Source organism: Nestor notabilis, unplaced genomic scaffold, assembly GCF_000696875.1.
Source record: "Nestor notabilis isolate BGI_N333 unplaced genomic scaffold, ASM69687v1 scaffold21588, whole genome shotgun sequence".
NCBI lineage: Eukaryota > Metazoa > Chordata > Aves > Psittaciformes > Psittacidae > Nestor > Nestor notabilis.
The window spans coordinates 54,854-71,356 of record NW_009939973.1 but is presented as its reverse complement, the minus strand read 5'-3'; the positions used below and the strand labels follow the sequence as shown (position 1 = coordinate 71,356).

The window sequence follows — 16,503 nt, the reverse complement described above, 5'->3', positions numbered from 1 at the left end:
CACCTCAGTGCCACTTTTTGTCAGTGTTTTGTATGTTTGGCATGGAGACCACCTATTACCATATGTTTGGTCATTGCACAGTGAGCCTTTTTTTTCAATTGCTGCCTCTAGGCTTTGCTGTAATAGAAACAATAACTATAATAAAATTCACATGCTTATTCTGAGTCTAAATTTGACCCTGTGTAATGCCTCCAATTGTTATTAACTGTAGCTACTTTAGGAGTCTGTGCCTCTCTCCAGTTTTCCTTTTGATTAGAAACAGTATTTTCAACGTGTCAGAAATATACCAAGCTGTTACATGTAATAGCCTCTGCACATAACTAGGTTGCAGTTTCTTCTGCAAGTGTTCAGAGCTAATGGAATAATTAAAATCCTTGGAACGCTGCATGCTTCTGCTGGAGCACATGTGGGTAAGACCATCTTTACTGAAAACCTGCAACTTCTTTTCCTTTTACAGACCTCGATGAGTGCTCAGAAAACTTGAATCTCTGTGAAAATGGGCAGTGCCTCAATGCCCCTGGAGGATATCGCTGTGAATGTGATATGGGATTTTTGCCAAGTCCAGATGGAAAAGCATGTGAAGGTAATTCTCTGTAAGCTTTACACAACACTCAACAAATTCTGCCTTAATTGTGTTTTATGTTTGAAAAATCTTACAATTGGTTGCAGTTGTGCTTGTATTGAGAACTCCATGAAAATTGTCAATAGTACTTGCTTTTTTTTTCATTTTATTATGGGCCTCTAGATGTTCATATACCTATTGTATATATAGAGTACAGGTTTTTGGAGCCTATCTATTTGTGGGTGATCCAAATAGCTCTGTCAGCTGTCATTTCATCTTGGTCATTTGTACCCAGCTCTTCAGTTTGTTCATAATAGTTGAACAGAAAAAGTTGCTACTTTGCCTTGGCATATATGAAGCTGAAGAATACTGGTTTGGTAGCTAATACAGTGAACATGCTTTGAGGGTTTCTATGAGGTGTAGAATTGGAATTTGAAGCCTTGCAGGAAGTTTATATGGCCACCAAAAAAATTAATAAATCCCATGAGTATTTGTTCAATTTTGAAAGTGAGTTGTCAGTTAACTGTTTGCAACTCATTCAGAAGAGCTTTGCATATGCAAAGATTCACCAAAATCAAATAATAAGCATGTTACCAACATGATTAAGGTCATTTGTTTGATTGTAACATTTGAAATCCTCAACTGATACCGATGCTAATCAGTTAAGTCAGTCAAGAAGAAGCAGCCATATCATCTGACATAGTAATAATCTCAGTAACTGGTATTTGATGGAGTTCTTAAGTACATCACTATAAATAGGATTTCTTCCCCCTGAAAAGTGTATTTTTTTAGTATTCTACCAAGAGAAATAATTTATGAGAGTGAATTTTTGTGTAAACTGAAACAATATTAGATTTCATAATGTTTCATGAAACAATTTACTTTCAAACCTTTTAGCTAACTTTAAACAGCTTATATAGAGCCTAGCTCCTGTTGCTGAAACAGACTTTCCTTAATGCCTCAGATGTGTACACTAAATGCAGTATTTTAAGGTCCTTTGTAAACACATACTTTTTTTATTGTATCAAATGGTTATTCTTTGTGCAGTGCATATCGCGTCCAGTAAATACTGAATCAGATGCAATGATCTGGACAAAAGGCACAAAACTGAGCTCCGCTTGCCAAGCCTAAGATCTGTCAAATGCAGAAACTTGAAGATGGGCATCAAGTTCACCTTTGGGCACAAGCTCTTCCTTTGCTGTTATCCAGGTTTCTGCAGATGACTACCGATCTAGAATAAACTTCATTTTTTTTAAAGCATATCTCCTGCCATGTTTAATTTTGCAACTTGTCAGGTTAGCCCACTAATAAGCTCAGTTTGTTTCTGGCATGGCTTGCAGAGATGCTGAAGAGAGCCTTTTGCCCAAAAAAAAAGGTTATGGATTAGATTTCTTAGGCTCCAAACATAAATGTATGTTACTTTTTCTCTTGGTCTTACATGGTGTGCGGAAGCAGTTGGCTTTCAGATCCATGTTTTCTGAACCTTTTTGCAGTTCTCTGTCTGTATCTTAAAAAGATAAGGAAACCTCATGTTTTTCTCCTCCTGTTCTTCTATCAGATATTGATGAGTGCTCGCTTCCTAATATCTGTGTCTACGGTACTTGTCATAACCTTCCTGGACTATTCCGATGTGAGTGTGAAGTGGGCTACGAGTTGGACAGAAGTGGTGGTAACTGCACAGGTAAAGATAGATAGTTTTGAACAACATGCTTTATAATTTTCTGTGAGTGTCATGGTCAGTTCCTTAGTAAATTCTTCGTTAAATCTGTACAAATCAGACTGGGTATAGGAAAATATAGACTTCCCTACTGTGTAACATAGGATTCTCCTTCTTGCCTTTTCTATAGTCCTCTTTCCCCTTTTTTGTCAACCTCCTATATCCCAGTGGCTTAAGAGAAGAAGGGGAAAAACAGAGCAGAGAGAATCCCTCTGGCAAAGGTGTGTTGTGCCTTGTAGTTTCCATTCACAGTACTGGATGGTAAGCTGTGACCTTGTGTATTTTTCCCATAGGTATTTTTTTAGCACTTTCTGTGAATTTTAGTTCATAGATTGGTTTTCCAGGAAAAACACTTCTTTTTTTTTCTTTTTCTTTCCATGAAATGATGAATTAATCTCAGACTACTGTTCTTCTAAAATGTGTTTGTATTTTTTAGAGCTTTCTGGAGATCAATATCTCAGAACTAATGGCTTTGTGGTAGCCAGCATATGATACCTGATGTCATGGTTTACACTGTCCTGGACTATCTGCTTACCATGTGCTGTTTTTTCTTGCAGATGTTAATGAATGTGCAGATCCCACAACCTGCATCAGTGGCACCTGTATCAATACTGCTGGTAGTTACACCTGTGAGTGCCCTCCTGATTTTGAGCTGAATCCCACCCGAGTTGGATGTGTTGGTAAGGGACCGCTCCTTACATTTACAAATGTTATTTATAAATGAAGTTGGAGAGGTGCTGCGAGGCTAACTGCTTAGGAATAAAGTTCCAGGTCGTGGAAAAGAGCTCGAATAGGCACTACAACTCCCACCCCACTGTCCCTGGCTTAGAAGTTGTAATAGTGCAGCGGGAGTATGTCCAGACTGATGTAGCATGCCAGCAGTGCCCGGCTGCCAGAGCCAACCTCTTGGGGCTTGTTACAGCTGTCCACAATTTACAGCAGGCATGAGTCAATTTTAAATTTCAACAAGCTTAAACCAACATCCAGCTGGCCCCAAGATGGCAGGCGAATGGAGTGACGGCACAAAGCCACCCATGCTCTTGGAGCATTGAACACAGCTTGGCTAGGTGCAGCTTCACAAGTGATGGAAATGCTTTTATGTTATGCTCCAACTGCTTAGTATTCCCCTGATATTTTTTGGCTTTTGCTTGCTTAAGAGGGTGTAGGGATGCTCCTGAAGTTTAGAGGTATTTGAAATTCATAACATTTAGTAGATACTTTCATGGTTGTTATCATCAAGGAGAGGAGAAAGCAGTGGGTTTCTGGAATCGGAAGGATGTACAAATGTGGGTGAAAATGTGAATCAGAATAAGAAAAGGCCTGGCTACTGCTCTTGGTCATACTGAATAAATTCTCTGCTTTGTGAGAAGTCCAACAAAGCCAAGGAATGGGGCACCACCATCCTGTCTAAATGGGAAAAGCTGGGCCCTCCTGGACAGCACAAGTTACTTGCTTTGACTGTCCTACAAGAAATGAGAGCCATCTGAAGGTATCCCTCAATCCCTCATCCTGAGATGATGTGTGGTGTTTTCCTCTCTCGTAAGATGTGTTTGTCATTATGTGCATTCTGAATAGATACACGATCTGGCAACTGTTACCTGGACATCAAAACTCGTGGAGATAACGGTGGCACCTTCTGCAGCAACGAGATTGGAGTGGGTGTTTCCAAGGCCTCCTGTTGCTGCTCCCTGGGCAAAGCCTGGGGAGTTCCCTGTGAACATTGCCCACTTGTGAACACAAGTAAGTCAGCTTTCCTGAGTAAACACAACAATACAGAGTGTTTGTTTGGATTTTTTTTCCAATTTAGCCAGGTAACTCAAATCCTAGTGTCATCACTTATTGTGTACATGCAGGGGGTAGGCTTCCACCTGTCTTAACCATAAACTTAACTGCTCTTTTGAAAAGATTATTTAGCCAGAATATTATCACCACTTTTGGGCAAGTTTGCTCTTACACAAAAAACTACATTATGGAACAGAATAGCAGTTGATGTTACAGAATAAAACCTAATGTTCATATCTGGTTAATTTGTTACTTTACATTTAAATTACCTGTAATAATCTGATTAAATTTCAAAAATAATTGTGCTGAAAATATTTCTACTATTTTAGGTTCATAAATGTATTTTGTTTTCAGCTGAATATAAGGTTCTTTGCCCTGGAGGCGAAGGATTCCGACCAAATCCCATTACGGTTATATTAGAAGGTAATGTTTACATTTTCCTGTATTTACACATCTAAAAATATGAAACTCTTCAACAAGTGTTGCTTTTCATGGGAAAGCATGAATTAAATGCTTGTGGTTTTGTTTGAACAGATATTGATGAATGTCAAGAACTGCCTGGACTTTGCCAAGGAGGAAAATGTATTAATACATTTGGTAGTTTCCAGTGTCAGTGTCCATCAGGATACTATTTGAATGAAGAGACTCGAGTGTGCGATGGTACGTAGCCTTCTTTTTACTGGTCTTCTGCTTTCATTCTTAGAAAATGATTACAGATCAATATGCAGAAGAATCAATCTGTCCTTGAAAAGGAACATAACCAGACAAAGCAGTGTAAAGTTTAATGATGGGAAAATTGGAACAAGTTGAAGCCTTGCCTTGAGAGAGAGAAAATTCCTTCTTGACCATGTTCAAATATATGCAAATTTTTGTTTAATATCATCAGATTTTGATCAAACCCAGAAAACCTATCTATTTTTCTCTCAGTAAAACATAATCTGATATCCAGCTATAAAAAAGTAGCTGTTTGGTAATGGGTGATGAATAAGCAGTCAGATAAAGAGCAAACTTGCCCCATGAGTCTGCTGGACTGGCTACAGTGTGTCAGTGGCTTTTTCTACTGCTTATGTTCTCTCTTGCTGATCTCAGTGTCCAGCTGAAAATGTTGTACTGCAAAACATTATCCTTCCCCTCGCACAGTCAGTAGTGCATGCTTATCATATTACACGCAACCATGAGGTTGTATTGGATATAAAACTTTAAGCAACTTATCAAGTCCTTAAATTTCCTATTGTCCAGGCTGTCTTCATCCTTCAAGGCTGTTAATGTTAATATAATGCCCGTAATATGCCAAACACTGCAGAAATGCAAAAGATTCAGGTCCTAAATTAAGGCTGAACCAAAGTGCTTCATGCATATTGTGCTTATGTAGCGCAACAAATATTAGAGAAAATCTACCTCTGTATTTTTCCTTAGTGGTGTGTCAAAGATACTTTAGCATGGTAAGGCTAGTGAAATACTTTTGAACTTTTAAGAACTGAGGTGTTTTGGGGTCAGTGTTTGTTTGGGTTTGGTTTGTTGTTTTTCAAACAAAGGTTAAAGTCTTTTGATGAATTAAACATGAGATCTTGTGTTGGGAAAGTTGCTCACTTTCCCTGGTCAAACAGACTGTTTTAGCATCATTACTTACTGAGATGGGCACTCGGCAGGGAACAGCTTTGGTTCTTGTCCAGATTGGGGAATCCAGAATGGATGGGATCCTCAAACACTGTTTTTGTGCAACAAGTGCAAAAACCAAATTGCTGTCTCTGAGCTGCCTAGACATGAGAATTCCCATCTTCATATCAAGGCCAGGCTTTCCATGGCTACCTGTGCCACCACTTCCTTCTCTGTATGGGCTTTGCTCCACCATGACCTCACCCAGAGCCCCTTCAGCTCTTCTCCGCTGATACCTTCCTGCCTCAGGCATTACTGAGACATTTTTGTTTTCAGAAGCACAATGAGAAAGCTTCTGTGGCCACTCACTGCCTTTTTGTTCTCTTCTAGATGTGAATGAGTGTGATACACCTGGCATTTGTGGACCTGGCACGTGTTACAATACTGTTGGGAACTACACCTGCATCTGTCCTCCTGATTACATGCAAGTCAATGGAGGAAACAACTGCATGGGTATGGGCTGTGTGGTTTTTAAAGCTTTATCTCAGTGCTTTGGGACGGAGCTTTACTGGGAACAAATCTGAACTATTTCTCTGAATTTAGTTGCACAAGAATTAACTAAATGAAAGATCAAGCTTCTTTGATAAATTCTAAATAAATAAAATAAATAAAGCAAGGCAGATCACTTTTAATACATACCTTTCAGAACCTCATCAGAATTTATCCTTTAATTTGTATTTTCCATGTTCATCCCTTCTACATTTCACTTCAGCTTTAAAAGCTTCTAAATGTGAAACACTACTAAAATTACTCAGGCTTCACAGAATGAAGTCACAAGCTGTTTGCAGTTCTTAGTGGGAACCATGAACAAGCTCACGTTTTTCAGTGATGGGTAAAAGGCCAATATGAAATCCTTTGATGAGTCTGATCAGTGTTAGAGCTGTGTTGGTTGCTCTTGAATATTTGTATTGCTAACACTTTTTCATACGTTTAGAGTCATTTTCTAGGAACAAGCTGTTCTGTAGTATTCTACAGTACTGCAGTATCTACTTGACAGGGCTCTAAAAAGTACCTGTGTGAAGGAGGTATCCCCTAAACCCTTCAGGTAGATCATCTTCCGTAAGAATTGCTAATGCATTGGCCTGGGATTTTCTTCATTTTCACAGATATGAGAAGAAGTCTGTGTTACAGAAATTATTATGCTGACAATCAAACCTGCGATGGTGAGCTGCTCTTTAACATGACCAAGAAAATGTGCTGCTGTTCCTACAACATTGGTCGTGCATGGAATAAGCCTTGTGAACAATGTCCTATCCCAAGCACTGGTACGTTCTTGCATTGCAAAGCTATTTGAAAGCCTTGGTAACATCATAATTACTGTTAGTGGCTGTAATATTTTTAGAGATGCTTTGTCTTTGTCTGCTCTTGTGTGTCTAAAGTGAAAAGATTGATTACTTTTTTGGCCTGGAGGTGATCAGCCCCAGTCACAGTGAAGGCATATGTGGAGGGGTTTGTGTTCATGCTGATGGACCATACAAATACGGTGTCTGCTGTGCCTTGACTGCTGATAGCCATGGGTTTACAGAGGTTCCTTGGTCTTCTCTGAAAATGATCTGTGTCAAGCAGCTAAATGTTAAAATGTAAGAGGTTTTGGGCAAGTTGTGTGGGCATATAGGACTCTTCCACACTGGGTAAGTCTGCAAAGTTGAGCTAAGGACATCCCACTCTGTTATGAGGTGGTTTGCTTTAAGAACAAACGTCCTAGACACTTACTCAAATAATTTCCAACTTAGGGTTCAGGTTTTTAAAAGTCAGATCTGGACTTGTATGCACAAACTGTAATGCACAGAGATAAGCATATGCAAAATAAAATCAGCATGCAATCCTAAGCCCTCTACATCTTTTTATTTGCTAATTTCAATGGCCTTTGAGTGAGAACTCAAGTGCATACTAACTACATCACATGGTGAGCCTTGGGGAAGGGTCTGTATACCTCTGCGTGCCCTGCAGGTGCTGAAGGAGAAGAACTTTCTTGGACAAAGGATGTAATGAATTTTTGACTGTTGATTAATTCTGAATACTGTAATCACTGCCTTGTTTTCCTGTTGCAGATGAATTCTCCACACTCTGTGGAAGTCAAAGGCCTGGCTTCTTCATTGACATTTACACAGGATTACCAGTGGGTGAGTTGTAATTTCTGTTTAGAACAAAATCCCATGCTGCCTCTGCCCAGGGAAGAGGGAGGTTTGCTTTCCCAATTATTTTTTTCATCAGAGGAATAACAACTAAACAGTGTAAAAGAGTTCAACCCTCCGTTTAAGTCTGAGCCTGCAAACGTTCTGCCTAGCTCCTCCTAGCTGGCAGCAGTGACAATTGCTGCTTGTAATCAAGGCAACGTAAAGCTCCAAAGGAACTGTAACCAGGCCTACATGAGCAGGGCACAGATACCGAGAATAAGAGGTCTGGGAGTAAGGCCAACCAGCACTTGGCCTGAGAGGAATTAGGAGTCTTTCCTTCAAACTAAAGCAGAGATTTAATCTGGCATTTCAGATCAGTCCCCCTGTGTATTGGTTTGACACAAAAATCCTTTCTTCTGCTCAGCTGGAATATTTTTCACATATGTTATTGTGTGTAACATTTGAATCGTGAGTAGCAAATTGCAAAACAAAAAGAAGGGAGAGAATGAGGAATTCTAAGACGAGGAGTTGAGTAAATCCCTGATGGGACTCTCTTTTGTTTTTATTCACACAAAAATGCAAGAAAGAAGCAGATAATGTGCTCTGTAACAAACAGAGGCAGCATATAGGCAGTATTCAGGTTCTTTAGCATTAAGCTGTTGCTGTGATAGAGTGTTCAGCTAGTTAGATGGAAATATTTCTAGTAAAGTGGAGATGTAATTTCTGAAGAAGTTACATATACAGTATTCACTATTTACCAGATCATTTCTTAGAAGCAGAGTTTCCCCTTCTAGCTCTTAATATTAGCCCAAATTGTTGCCGAGTCTACTCAAGCTAATTGGGCCATTCATCAGCATCACCAGGGAGACCTTGGATCATGGTAACATATATAGGTAAAAGCTGCATCTGTAGCAGTTGACATGTGTGCCAGGAGTGCTGCAGTCGGGACCAAACTGAAGCACCATTCCACAGAGGCCACCAGTCCATTCCAGTGCATGCAGTATGATGGTGGGAATGATGCACGCACAGCTTTACACTGTGCAAATCACAGGTTTTCCCCACTACTTTGGGATCTTGGCACGTCTCACTAGCTGTAGCACTCAACCTGCTGCTTTTGCACAGGAGTTGCTCATGTCTCTTAATTCTGTAGGCACAGGCCATGGGACTGTGGCAATTGTTACTAAAGGGAGAGATTTTGGAGAAGTCTCTGAATTCTTCCATGTTGTCAGAATATTAAAGACGTATAACTGAAGGACCAAATAGGCATGACATCTGATTGTAATAGCAGCTGGGGTTTTTATCTGCCAAAATCAGTTACTTAACCCAGGTGTATATAGAGCATTGGCAAACCCTGGCTGCCTGGCTTAATCAATCTAATTAATAGCGTGTTGGCAGCACTTCAGATGTTACCTGGCACTGGCACTTGCAAACTGTTCCATGAAAATATGAAAGACTTTTTAGATTAACAAGGGTAAAACAGTGCAAAACTGACTCTGACAAGTGTTTGTGTTCAGTCATGCTCTCTTATGTTAAACCAAAGACAGTCACATTCTCTCTGTTTGGCTCTTCCCAATAACTCCACTGTAACACTCAGGAGATGAGGAGGTTCATCAGAGCTGTGGGTGGGAGACATGAGGAAGGACGTGTGCCACCCTCTGCTCTCCAGTATAGCAAGATACATCTTCACTACAGTGAAGAATCAGAACCTGAGGAAATAGGAAATATCTGTACTTCCACAGTTTGGAATGACTCACTGTCTAGTGCAGTTGGAACATTCTGATGATCTCATTATATGTTTAATAATTCTCTTAAAAGTAAATGCATAAGGACATATTCAGTAGCAGAACATTTTGTTGAGTGCTGTTGACAAGTGTTTAAAAAACTTTCTTCTTACAGATATTGATGAATGCAGAGAGATTCCTGGAGTGTGTGAAAATGGGATCTGTATAAACATGGTTGGCAGCTTCCGATGCGAGTGTCCCGTGGGTTTCTTCTACAATGACAAGCTACTGATCTGCGAAGGTAAAGTGCTGATCTCATTCAGAGAAACAGGATTCCACCAGCTGGCAATTCAGATACTGGTGAATCTTGTCTACTTGCAAGTCATCCTTAAGGAGGAGAAAATACTGGTGTCAGTGTAAGAAGTCTGTGTTAATTCAGACATTTTGAATTCTTTTGCATAGAAAATACCAGATTTTCCATCAGATATCTAAGGCCTTGAAGGAGCATGAGTCAGCAGTCATGAGAAGAAACATTATTATTCACATTTGACAGTAAAGCCAGGAAAAGAGGAGAAGTCTTGAGTCAGATCATGAGCACAACTTTTTTTTTAAATTCCAAGATACTTTTTTCTAATGGAACAAAGATTTCTGTAAATAATATAAACACATGATACTTTTTTTCCAATTCAAACATTTCCTAACATTGTCTTAGTTTAATGGAGAAACTGAATGCAGCACTATGCTGTCATTCTCTGGAGTGGATTATGACTGCTGACAACATGGGTGCTGCAAGCAAGGCATTGAGAGCCCTGAGTAGAAGCATCTTCTTTATGCTGCTTCTAACTGAAATAGTTACATTTCTAAGGAATAAAGTTCTCTTTTTGCAGCAGTTCGAGGAAGGAAAAGATGTCAAAAGTTGTTGTCTACTGATATCCAGCAGGGGTCTTGATGCTCTGTTATGATCAAGGGAGATCCTCATTGTCTCCAGTGGAGATCTCTGCGACTTACTTTGACTGCAGTCTTAAGACTGAAATCCACCCAGTTGTCACTGGTTTTATTTGTACACAACTGAGTGTCAAGCTGAATAATTTAAAGGGAGTTCTTTGGATAATACATTAAGTAACCTCTTGTTTTTGTTCAAGTGTAAAATCTGAATACCACCTGAACCGGGAAGTCAAATACTGCTTGATTTCCAACTTTTGCTTGCCTTTTTTCCTTATTTTCCGGGTAAACTTAACTCTAGTCCTAAGGGTATTTTTAGAAATCATATTTTTACTCCCAGCACTTGTCCTGTGGAAGTGTCCCATCAGGATTTAACCAGGCTGAGCAAGGCTGCACAGGAAGGTGAAGTAGCCTGTTTCTTTTGGTTTTTTTTCCTTTGTTTAAAGAATTTTGCAGAAGGACATTTTATCTGAGTCCAGTCAAGCATCCAACAGGATGCAACAGATGATATAGAAGACCAAGCACCTATTGCTTTAATTAATAACCTTTAATTATTATAGAAGCACTCACTTTTGGGAGGTATTGCAACAGGCCTTTTGTGCACCCTCCTTCAGAAAACCATTATATAAATTCTTTGGAGAGGAATGTGGCGCATGTGGTTTTGGGGTCATTTCAGGGAGATACCTAAATGTGACCAAATACCTACTTTCATCAATAGATTGGGTTTTGGGTTTTTTTTCCAAATTAGAAAGAAATTCCTATGTTAGGGTAAAGCAATACTCCTACACTTAAAACCAATGTGGTTTGATGTCTTTCTCGTGCCAGCTTACCATAACACTCCAATTCCCTTTTTATATTGACAGATATTGATGAATGCCAAAATGGACCAGTGTGTCAGCAAAATGCAGAATGTGTCAACACAGCTGGTAGCTACCGTTGTGACTGTAAACCTGGCTACAGGTTCACATCAACTGGCCGCTGCACTGGTGAGTACTTCTGGCATGATTGTGCAAAAAGTGGTAGATTTTAAAAGTCTCTTCAGAAAGATGCTATACCAGGAGATGATCTGGGCTCCAAGAACTTCTCTTGAAGCCTTTCAGGGCATCCCATAAACATTCTGGTAATTCCCAGAAGACTAATGGACCCATCTCACAGGAGGATAAATGGCAGTTAATCAACTGAGAAGACATTTGTCTTCCACTTTATCCATCAACTGCAGGCATTTTCCTTTAGCCCGTATCGTGTCTAGGGAAAAGAGATGAATTGATTCACTACCTTTTGACTAACTATTTTCTGACACTTAAAATTCATCTGCAGTCCTGACAGAGCCCTTTCTCTGTATAAGTTCCTTGGGTTGTTATAATTTGTTAGATGTGTTTTAGTAATTTATTTGCCACTTGTAGTCTTCCAAATAATTCACTGCTTTCTGGGTTTTCTGCTGGTAAGGTGGATTTATCTGCTAGCCCATATGCAATAAGTAACTTAAAAAGCTTATTGTTGAACTTCCTAACTTTTATGTGGATTTAAACAGCCTCCTGAACATTTTTAAACACTCACTGAGTGGAACTGCAGTTCTCTAATCTATTTGCTTTTTCTTATAATATCGTAGTCCAAAGAGGCATTCATGTTATCTTGATTACTTGAAGAATTACAGAGATACTAAAGGCTGCTGTGGGCCAAGCAGCTGTAAATATTACATACATTTCTGAACAAAATAATAATTACAGCGGAAACTGGTAACATTTTCCTTGGGTTTTTGCTTCTGAGTACTTGAGGTTTAGGAAGTGTACTTCTCCCTGCAGTACAGTTTTTCATTGTTTCATGTGACCCTTTAGGGAAAAGGGTGTAGGAGCAACCAGAACACTACTATGAGAACTAAAACTTTGTTTTGTTAAGCTATGCAGTGGCACATGTAAATATTCAATATGTTCCTAATGTAATTGTTGTTACGGGTTCGTTACAGCAGTACAGGAAGAGCCAGGGAAGGTTCTGATATGGGTTACAATACCAAACATGAATTGGCACAAACAGTAATACTTCCCTGTATTTTGCTCTTATTTTATATTTAGTGAAAATAAAGTCACACAATTAGAGTTAAAATAAAAGTGGTTGATGAAGTACTTGATCTAGCAAGGAAAGGAAATTCCCAACCCTCTGCTGAGAGCAAAGAGTGCTAAGCACCTTGCACTGCTGGAGCAGTCATGTTACTGCATGGAAATTGATCACACCCCAGTAGTTATAACCTATATAATCAAAACTGATCTATCACAGCCACTAGTACTGTGAATAGTGCATTTATTTTACTACCGAAATAGCATTCTCCTGGTGCTATCTGTTGTGGTATAATAAACACTTTTTCATATAAACTCTTTTTTGGTGGTTAAGACAGTTCTGCCTCCCCATTTTTAAAAAGTTGCAATGTTCTTTGTTTATCCCAACAGAAGTGGCTTTTCCCTGGGACTTTAATCCATTATTCATTTGCTCACAGAGCACCAAAGAGAGTTCTAATATTTCTCTCATCTCTGCTCTCCTGAGCTGCAATGATTAGGAGTTCTTAAGACAGCATGGTTTCCTTTCTGCCTCCTTTAGACTCTTAATTACCAGCAGTATCATTGATAGCATTGGGAGACCTTGGTCCTCAGTGAAGACTCATCCAAAATGTGTCACTAATGGCCCCGGCTGAGTTATAGTAATCCTGGGGATAGAGGCCATCAGGATTATCCGTGTGCCAAGTAGACTGTAGAGAAGAAATAGTAAATCTAATCAATTCTAATACAGGCTTATGGCAGCATCTCAGTTCTTGTATTTTGGAGCTGCAGCAGACAAAATGCCAGGAAGCATATTGAATCAAACCAGCCTTTGCTGGCAATGAAGTCAACAGAAATAACTCATTTGATTCATGTTCCTAATTTTTCATGGAAAAAAATGTGCTGGACAGCAAACATTTTGTTCTTTAACTTTTTTTTTCCATTTACTTTTTTTCATCTGAATTTTTTTTTCATTTGATAGAATCCTGGATTCTGCCTTATAGCATTTGTAGTAGCAAGCAGTCAGCTGTTGAACAAGTGTAATAGATGCCCTGCCATCGTAAGGCAGCATATTACATGCTGGCAGGACAGCTTCCCCATCTCTCCTGCAGAATCATGCAGTTGAGTTTTTGATGTTGGCAAAATATTTTGTGACTCCATATAGATAGCAGTAACTCTTCTTGCTGTTTGAAGTTCATCCTGTTTACAGGATCATCACATTTCATGGGGCATGGATGTTACAACACGTGTATAAATGTACCCATTTTATCTCTGCACAATGAGTAGATAATCTACAATGCATTTTATCTCTCTGTAAGCTTAGTAAGAAAAGTGTGACATTCATTTCTCTTTCTCTTCGGTATGATCTCTGTGAGGTAATCAAGCAAGTTGTGCTATAATCAAACATAGCTGAAGGCAAGAAGTTGCTTTCATGAGAAGGATGCAAACTATGATTTATATGTGGCTTTCATATCTGCTGCAGTGTAGAGCACTCAGAAACCTTCATGCCACTAATTCTACTTTCAGAAGCCATGGTAATGCACTTTCCCTCCAGTAAGAATTTGGTTTTGGTAAATACAATTTTTATGCTAAATTTCTTTGAGCCTCACATATGCTGTAAAAGGTAATTTACAAGCAAATAACCCCTTTTCTGATATTAACTTAGTAATGCTTTTGTCATTAATAAATTAAAAATACTATTTTAAATTAGGACTGTGCACTGATTCTATCATGGTTGCTGCTCATACATCTTTCCAGCCCTGCAGTTTAGAGACCTTAACTTCTACCGTGCCTCTCTTTTTTCAGATCGGAATGAATGTCAAGAAATACCCAATATCTGCAGCCACGGGCAGTGTATTGACACTGTTGGAAGTTTCTACTGCATTTGTCACAACGGTTTCAAGACCAATGATGACAGAACGATGTGTATAGGCAAGTATATCAAATTAAGCTGTACTTAGGCTTCCCTTAAGATAGTTACTAAGTCTGTCCCCTCTGTCATAAGGAGCTGCATTACAGGAACTGAGACTGTGAGCCATTTACCACCAGCAAAAGTGTGGAAACACCAATAGCTGGCAATTAGAGATGATAGGAAACTGATAATGGATGAAGAACATCTCATTACAGTGGAGTGAACCTTTAAAAATCCATATCCTGTCAAATGAACAGCTAATGCTTTCATTTATCAGGAAAACGTTCCATTCTTCAAATTTTATGAACCATCTTGTCTCAATTATTCCTTCAGGCGAGAAATTTACTAGATGAATATTGCAGTGCAGCAATTGTATACAGCCTACTTGTTAACAGAGTAAGTGAAGGATAGATTTCTTGCCAGAAAAGTGCCCTTTTCAGAAACAGTCATCCTCATGAAGAAGGAAATTGTGTATTTAACCTATTCACAGCTGTTAGTGTACTGTCTGTTGTCTGAGCAAGATGAGATTTCAGAATGTTTATGATTAAAGATAGCTTAGACTTACTCTGGGAAGGGAACCACAGTATGATAAATGATTGTTGGACCCTTGATGATGGTTATTTTTGTAGATGTTACTGTCAAATGTATAAACCTATGTTAAATCTTGGGGAGATAACGGCAATCTTTTTCCCTTCAGTCTGTTGGCAGTGGGATAGCTACAGGCTTTCCTTTCCTCATCAGTGATTAAAATTCTTGCTGCTTGTTTTTTCTCGTTTGTAGATATTAATGAGTGTGAAAGAGATGCCTGTGGTAATGGAACCTGCAGAAACACCATTGGCTCTTTCAACTGCCGCTGCAATTTAGGGTTCATCCTCTCACACAACAATGACTGCATAGGTAAGGAGTGCTGACTGAGACCAGTTACCTGCTTCTAAGACTTTCTGCTTGTAGTGAAAGTACCATTAGTGACATCTTCTCTACTAAGTTAGGATCGCATCTTGCTTGTCTGCCTGCTTAAAGGCAAAAAATTATTTCTTCAGTCTGAGAAGTCCTCTTGGATTATGCACTGCTCACTTTCTGTAGCCTTTTAAATGTTTGCATGTAGTACATGCCATTCCATTTTTTACTGTTGCTTTTGCAATTTTACAACATAGACCAGCAGGATTTTTTTTCCCCTCACTTGCTTTTGAAACAGGGGATTATTTATGTATTATCAGCTACTGTGCCAATGTAGTGGAAACAGAAATCTCATCTACCAAATTTTACTTGCTGCAGGTTTCTTATGTATCTTTCAATGTTATCTTTCTTAGATGTGGATGAATGTGCAAGTGGAAATGGAATGCTCTGCAGGAACGGTCAGTGTGTGAACACGATTGGCTCCTTCCAGTGTCTTTGCAATGATGGCTACGAGGTGGCTCTGGATGGAAGGACTTGTGTTGGTGAGTGCTTTCGTTTAGGGTAGAAAGTGCAGGAAACCTTTTGGAGATATTCTTAGTAAAACGGAAGAAGAGGTCAGAGAGAACTGTCACACTGTCATCATTGTACCTAGCAGAAGAAAACAGTGACGAGGAGGAGAAAAGGACTCTTCTGCTTCTTGGAAGTTAACAGCTATTATCGCAAATAAATTGTCTTCTTTTAGATGTCAATGAGTGCGCACTGGACCCTGGAAAATGCTCACCAGGCACATGTCAGAACTTGGATGGGTCATTCAGATGTATCTGTCCTCCTGGATATGTCCTGCAGAATGACAAATGCGAAGGTGTGTACAGAACAATCCTCCTTCTGTCCCTTTCCTAGCTACTCACAGTTGTTGCCACTTTCCTCTGCATCTAAACATGAATAATGTTTAGTCTTTCATGGCAGTGTACAGTTCTGAACTGTAGCCACTAGTAAGTCACTTCCCAGAAAAAGTCTCTCCAATTTTTATTTGAACCAGAACTACCTGATTTGATCCCAAGAAAAATCTAATCGCAGTTTTTTTGGTTGATGATACATTGCTGGTGCTTGCCCACTGCATGAAGGTTTGAAAACTAACCCTAGATTTTGCACCTGGATTTCTTGTTCCTC

The 16,503-nt window shown here is 39.3% G+C and overlaps 1 protein-coding gene across 1 annotated transcript in view; it reads left to right on the top strand.

Annotated features, from left to right (window-relative positions):
- Window positions 1–16,503, top strand: part of FBN1 (fibrillin 1) — a 138,702-nt gene that overhangs the window by 101,201 nt on the left and 20,998 nt on the right. Inside the window, exons 33-47 of the mRNA XM_010020130.1 lie at window positions 458–583; window positions 2,121–2,243; window positions 2,837–2,959; window positions 3,855–4,019; window positions 4,416–4,484; window positions 4,596–4,721; window positions 6,048–6,170; window positions 6,824–6,982; window positions 7,769–7,840; window positions 9,731–9,856; window positions 11,361–11,483; window positions 14,331–14,456; window positions 15,217–15,333; window positions 15,747–15,875; window positions 16,076–16,195. Of these exons, the coding sequence (XP_010018432.1) occupies window positions 458–583; window positions 2,121–2,243; window positions 2,837–2,959; window positions 3,855–4,019; window positions 4,416–4,484; window positions 4,596–4,721; window positions 6,048–6,170; window positions 6,824–6,982; window positions 7,769–7,840; window positions 9,731–9,856; window positions 11,361–11,483; window positions 14,331–14,456; window positions 15,217–15,333; window positions 15,747–15,875; window positions 16,076–16,195 (1,827 nt within the window). The remainder of the gene's footprint in view (window positions 1–457; window positions 584–2,120; window positions 2,244–2,836; window positions 2,960–3,854; window positions 4,020–4,415; window positions 4,485–4,595; window positions 4,722–6,047; window positions 6,171–6,823; window positions 6,983–7,768; window positions 7,841–9,730; window positions 9,857–11,360; window positions 11,484–14,330; window positions 14,457–15,216; window positions 15,334–15,746; window positions 15,876–16,075; window positions 16,196–16,503) is intronic.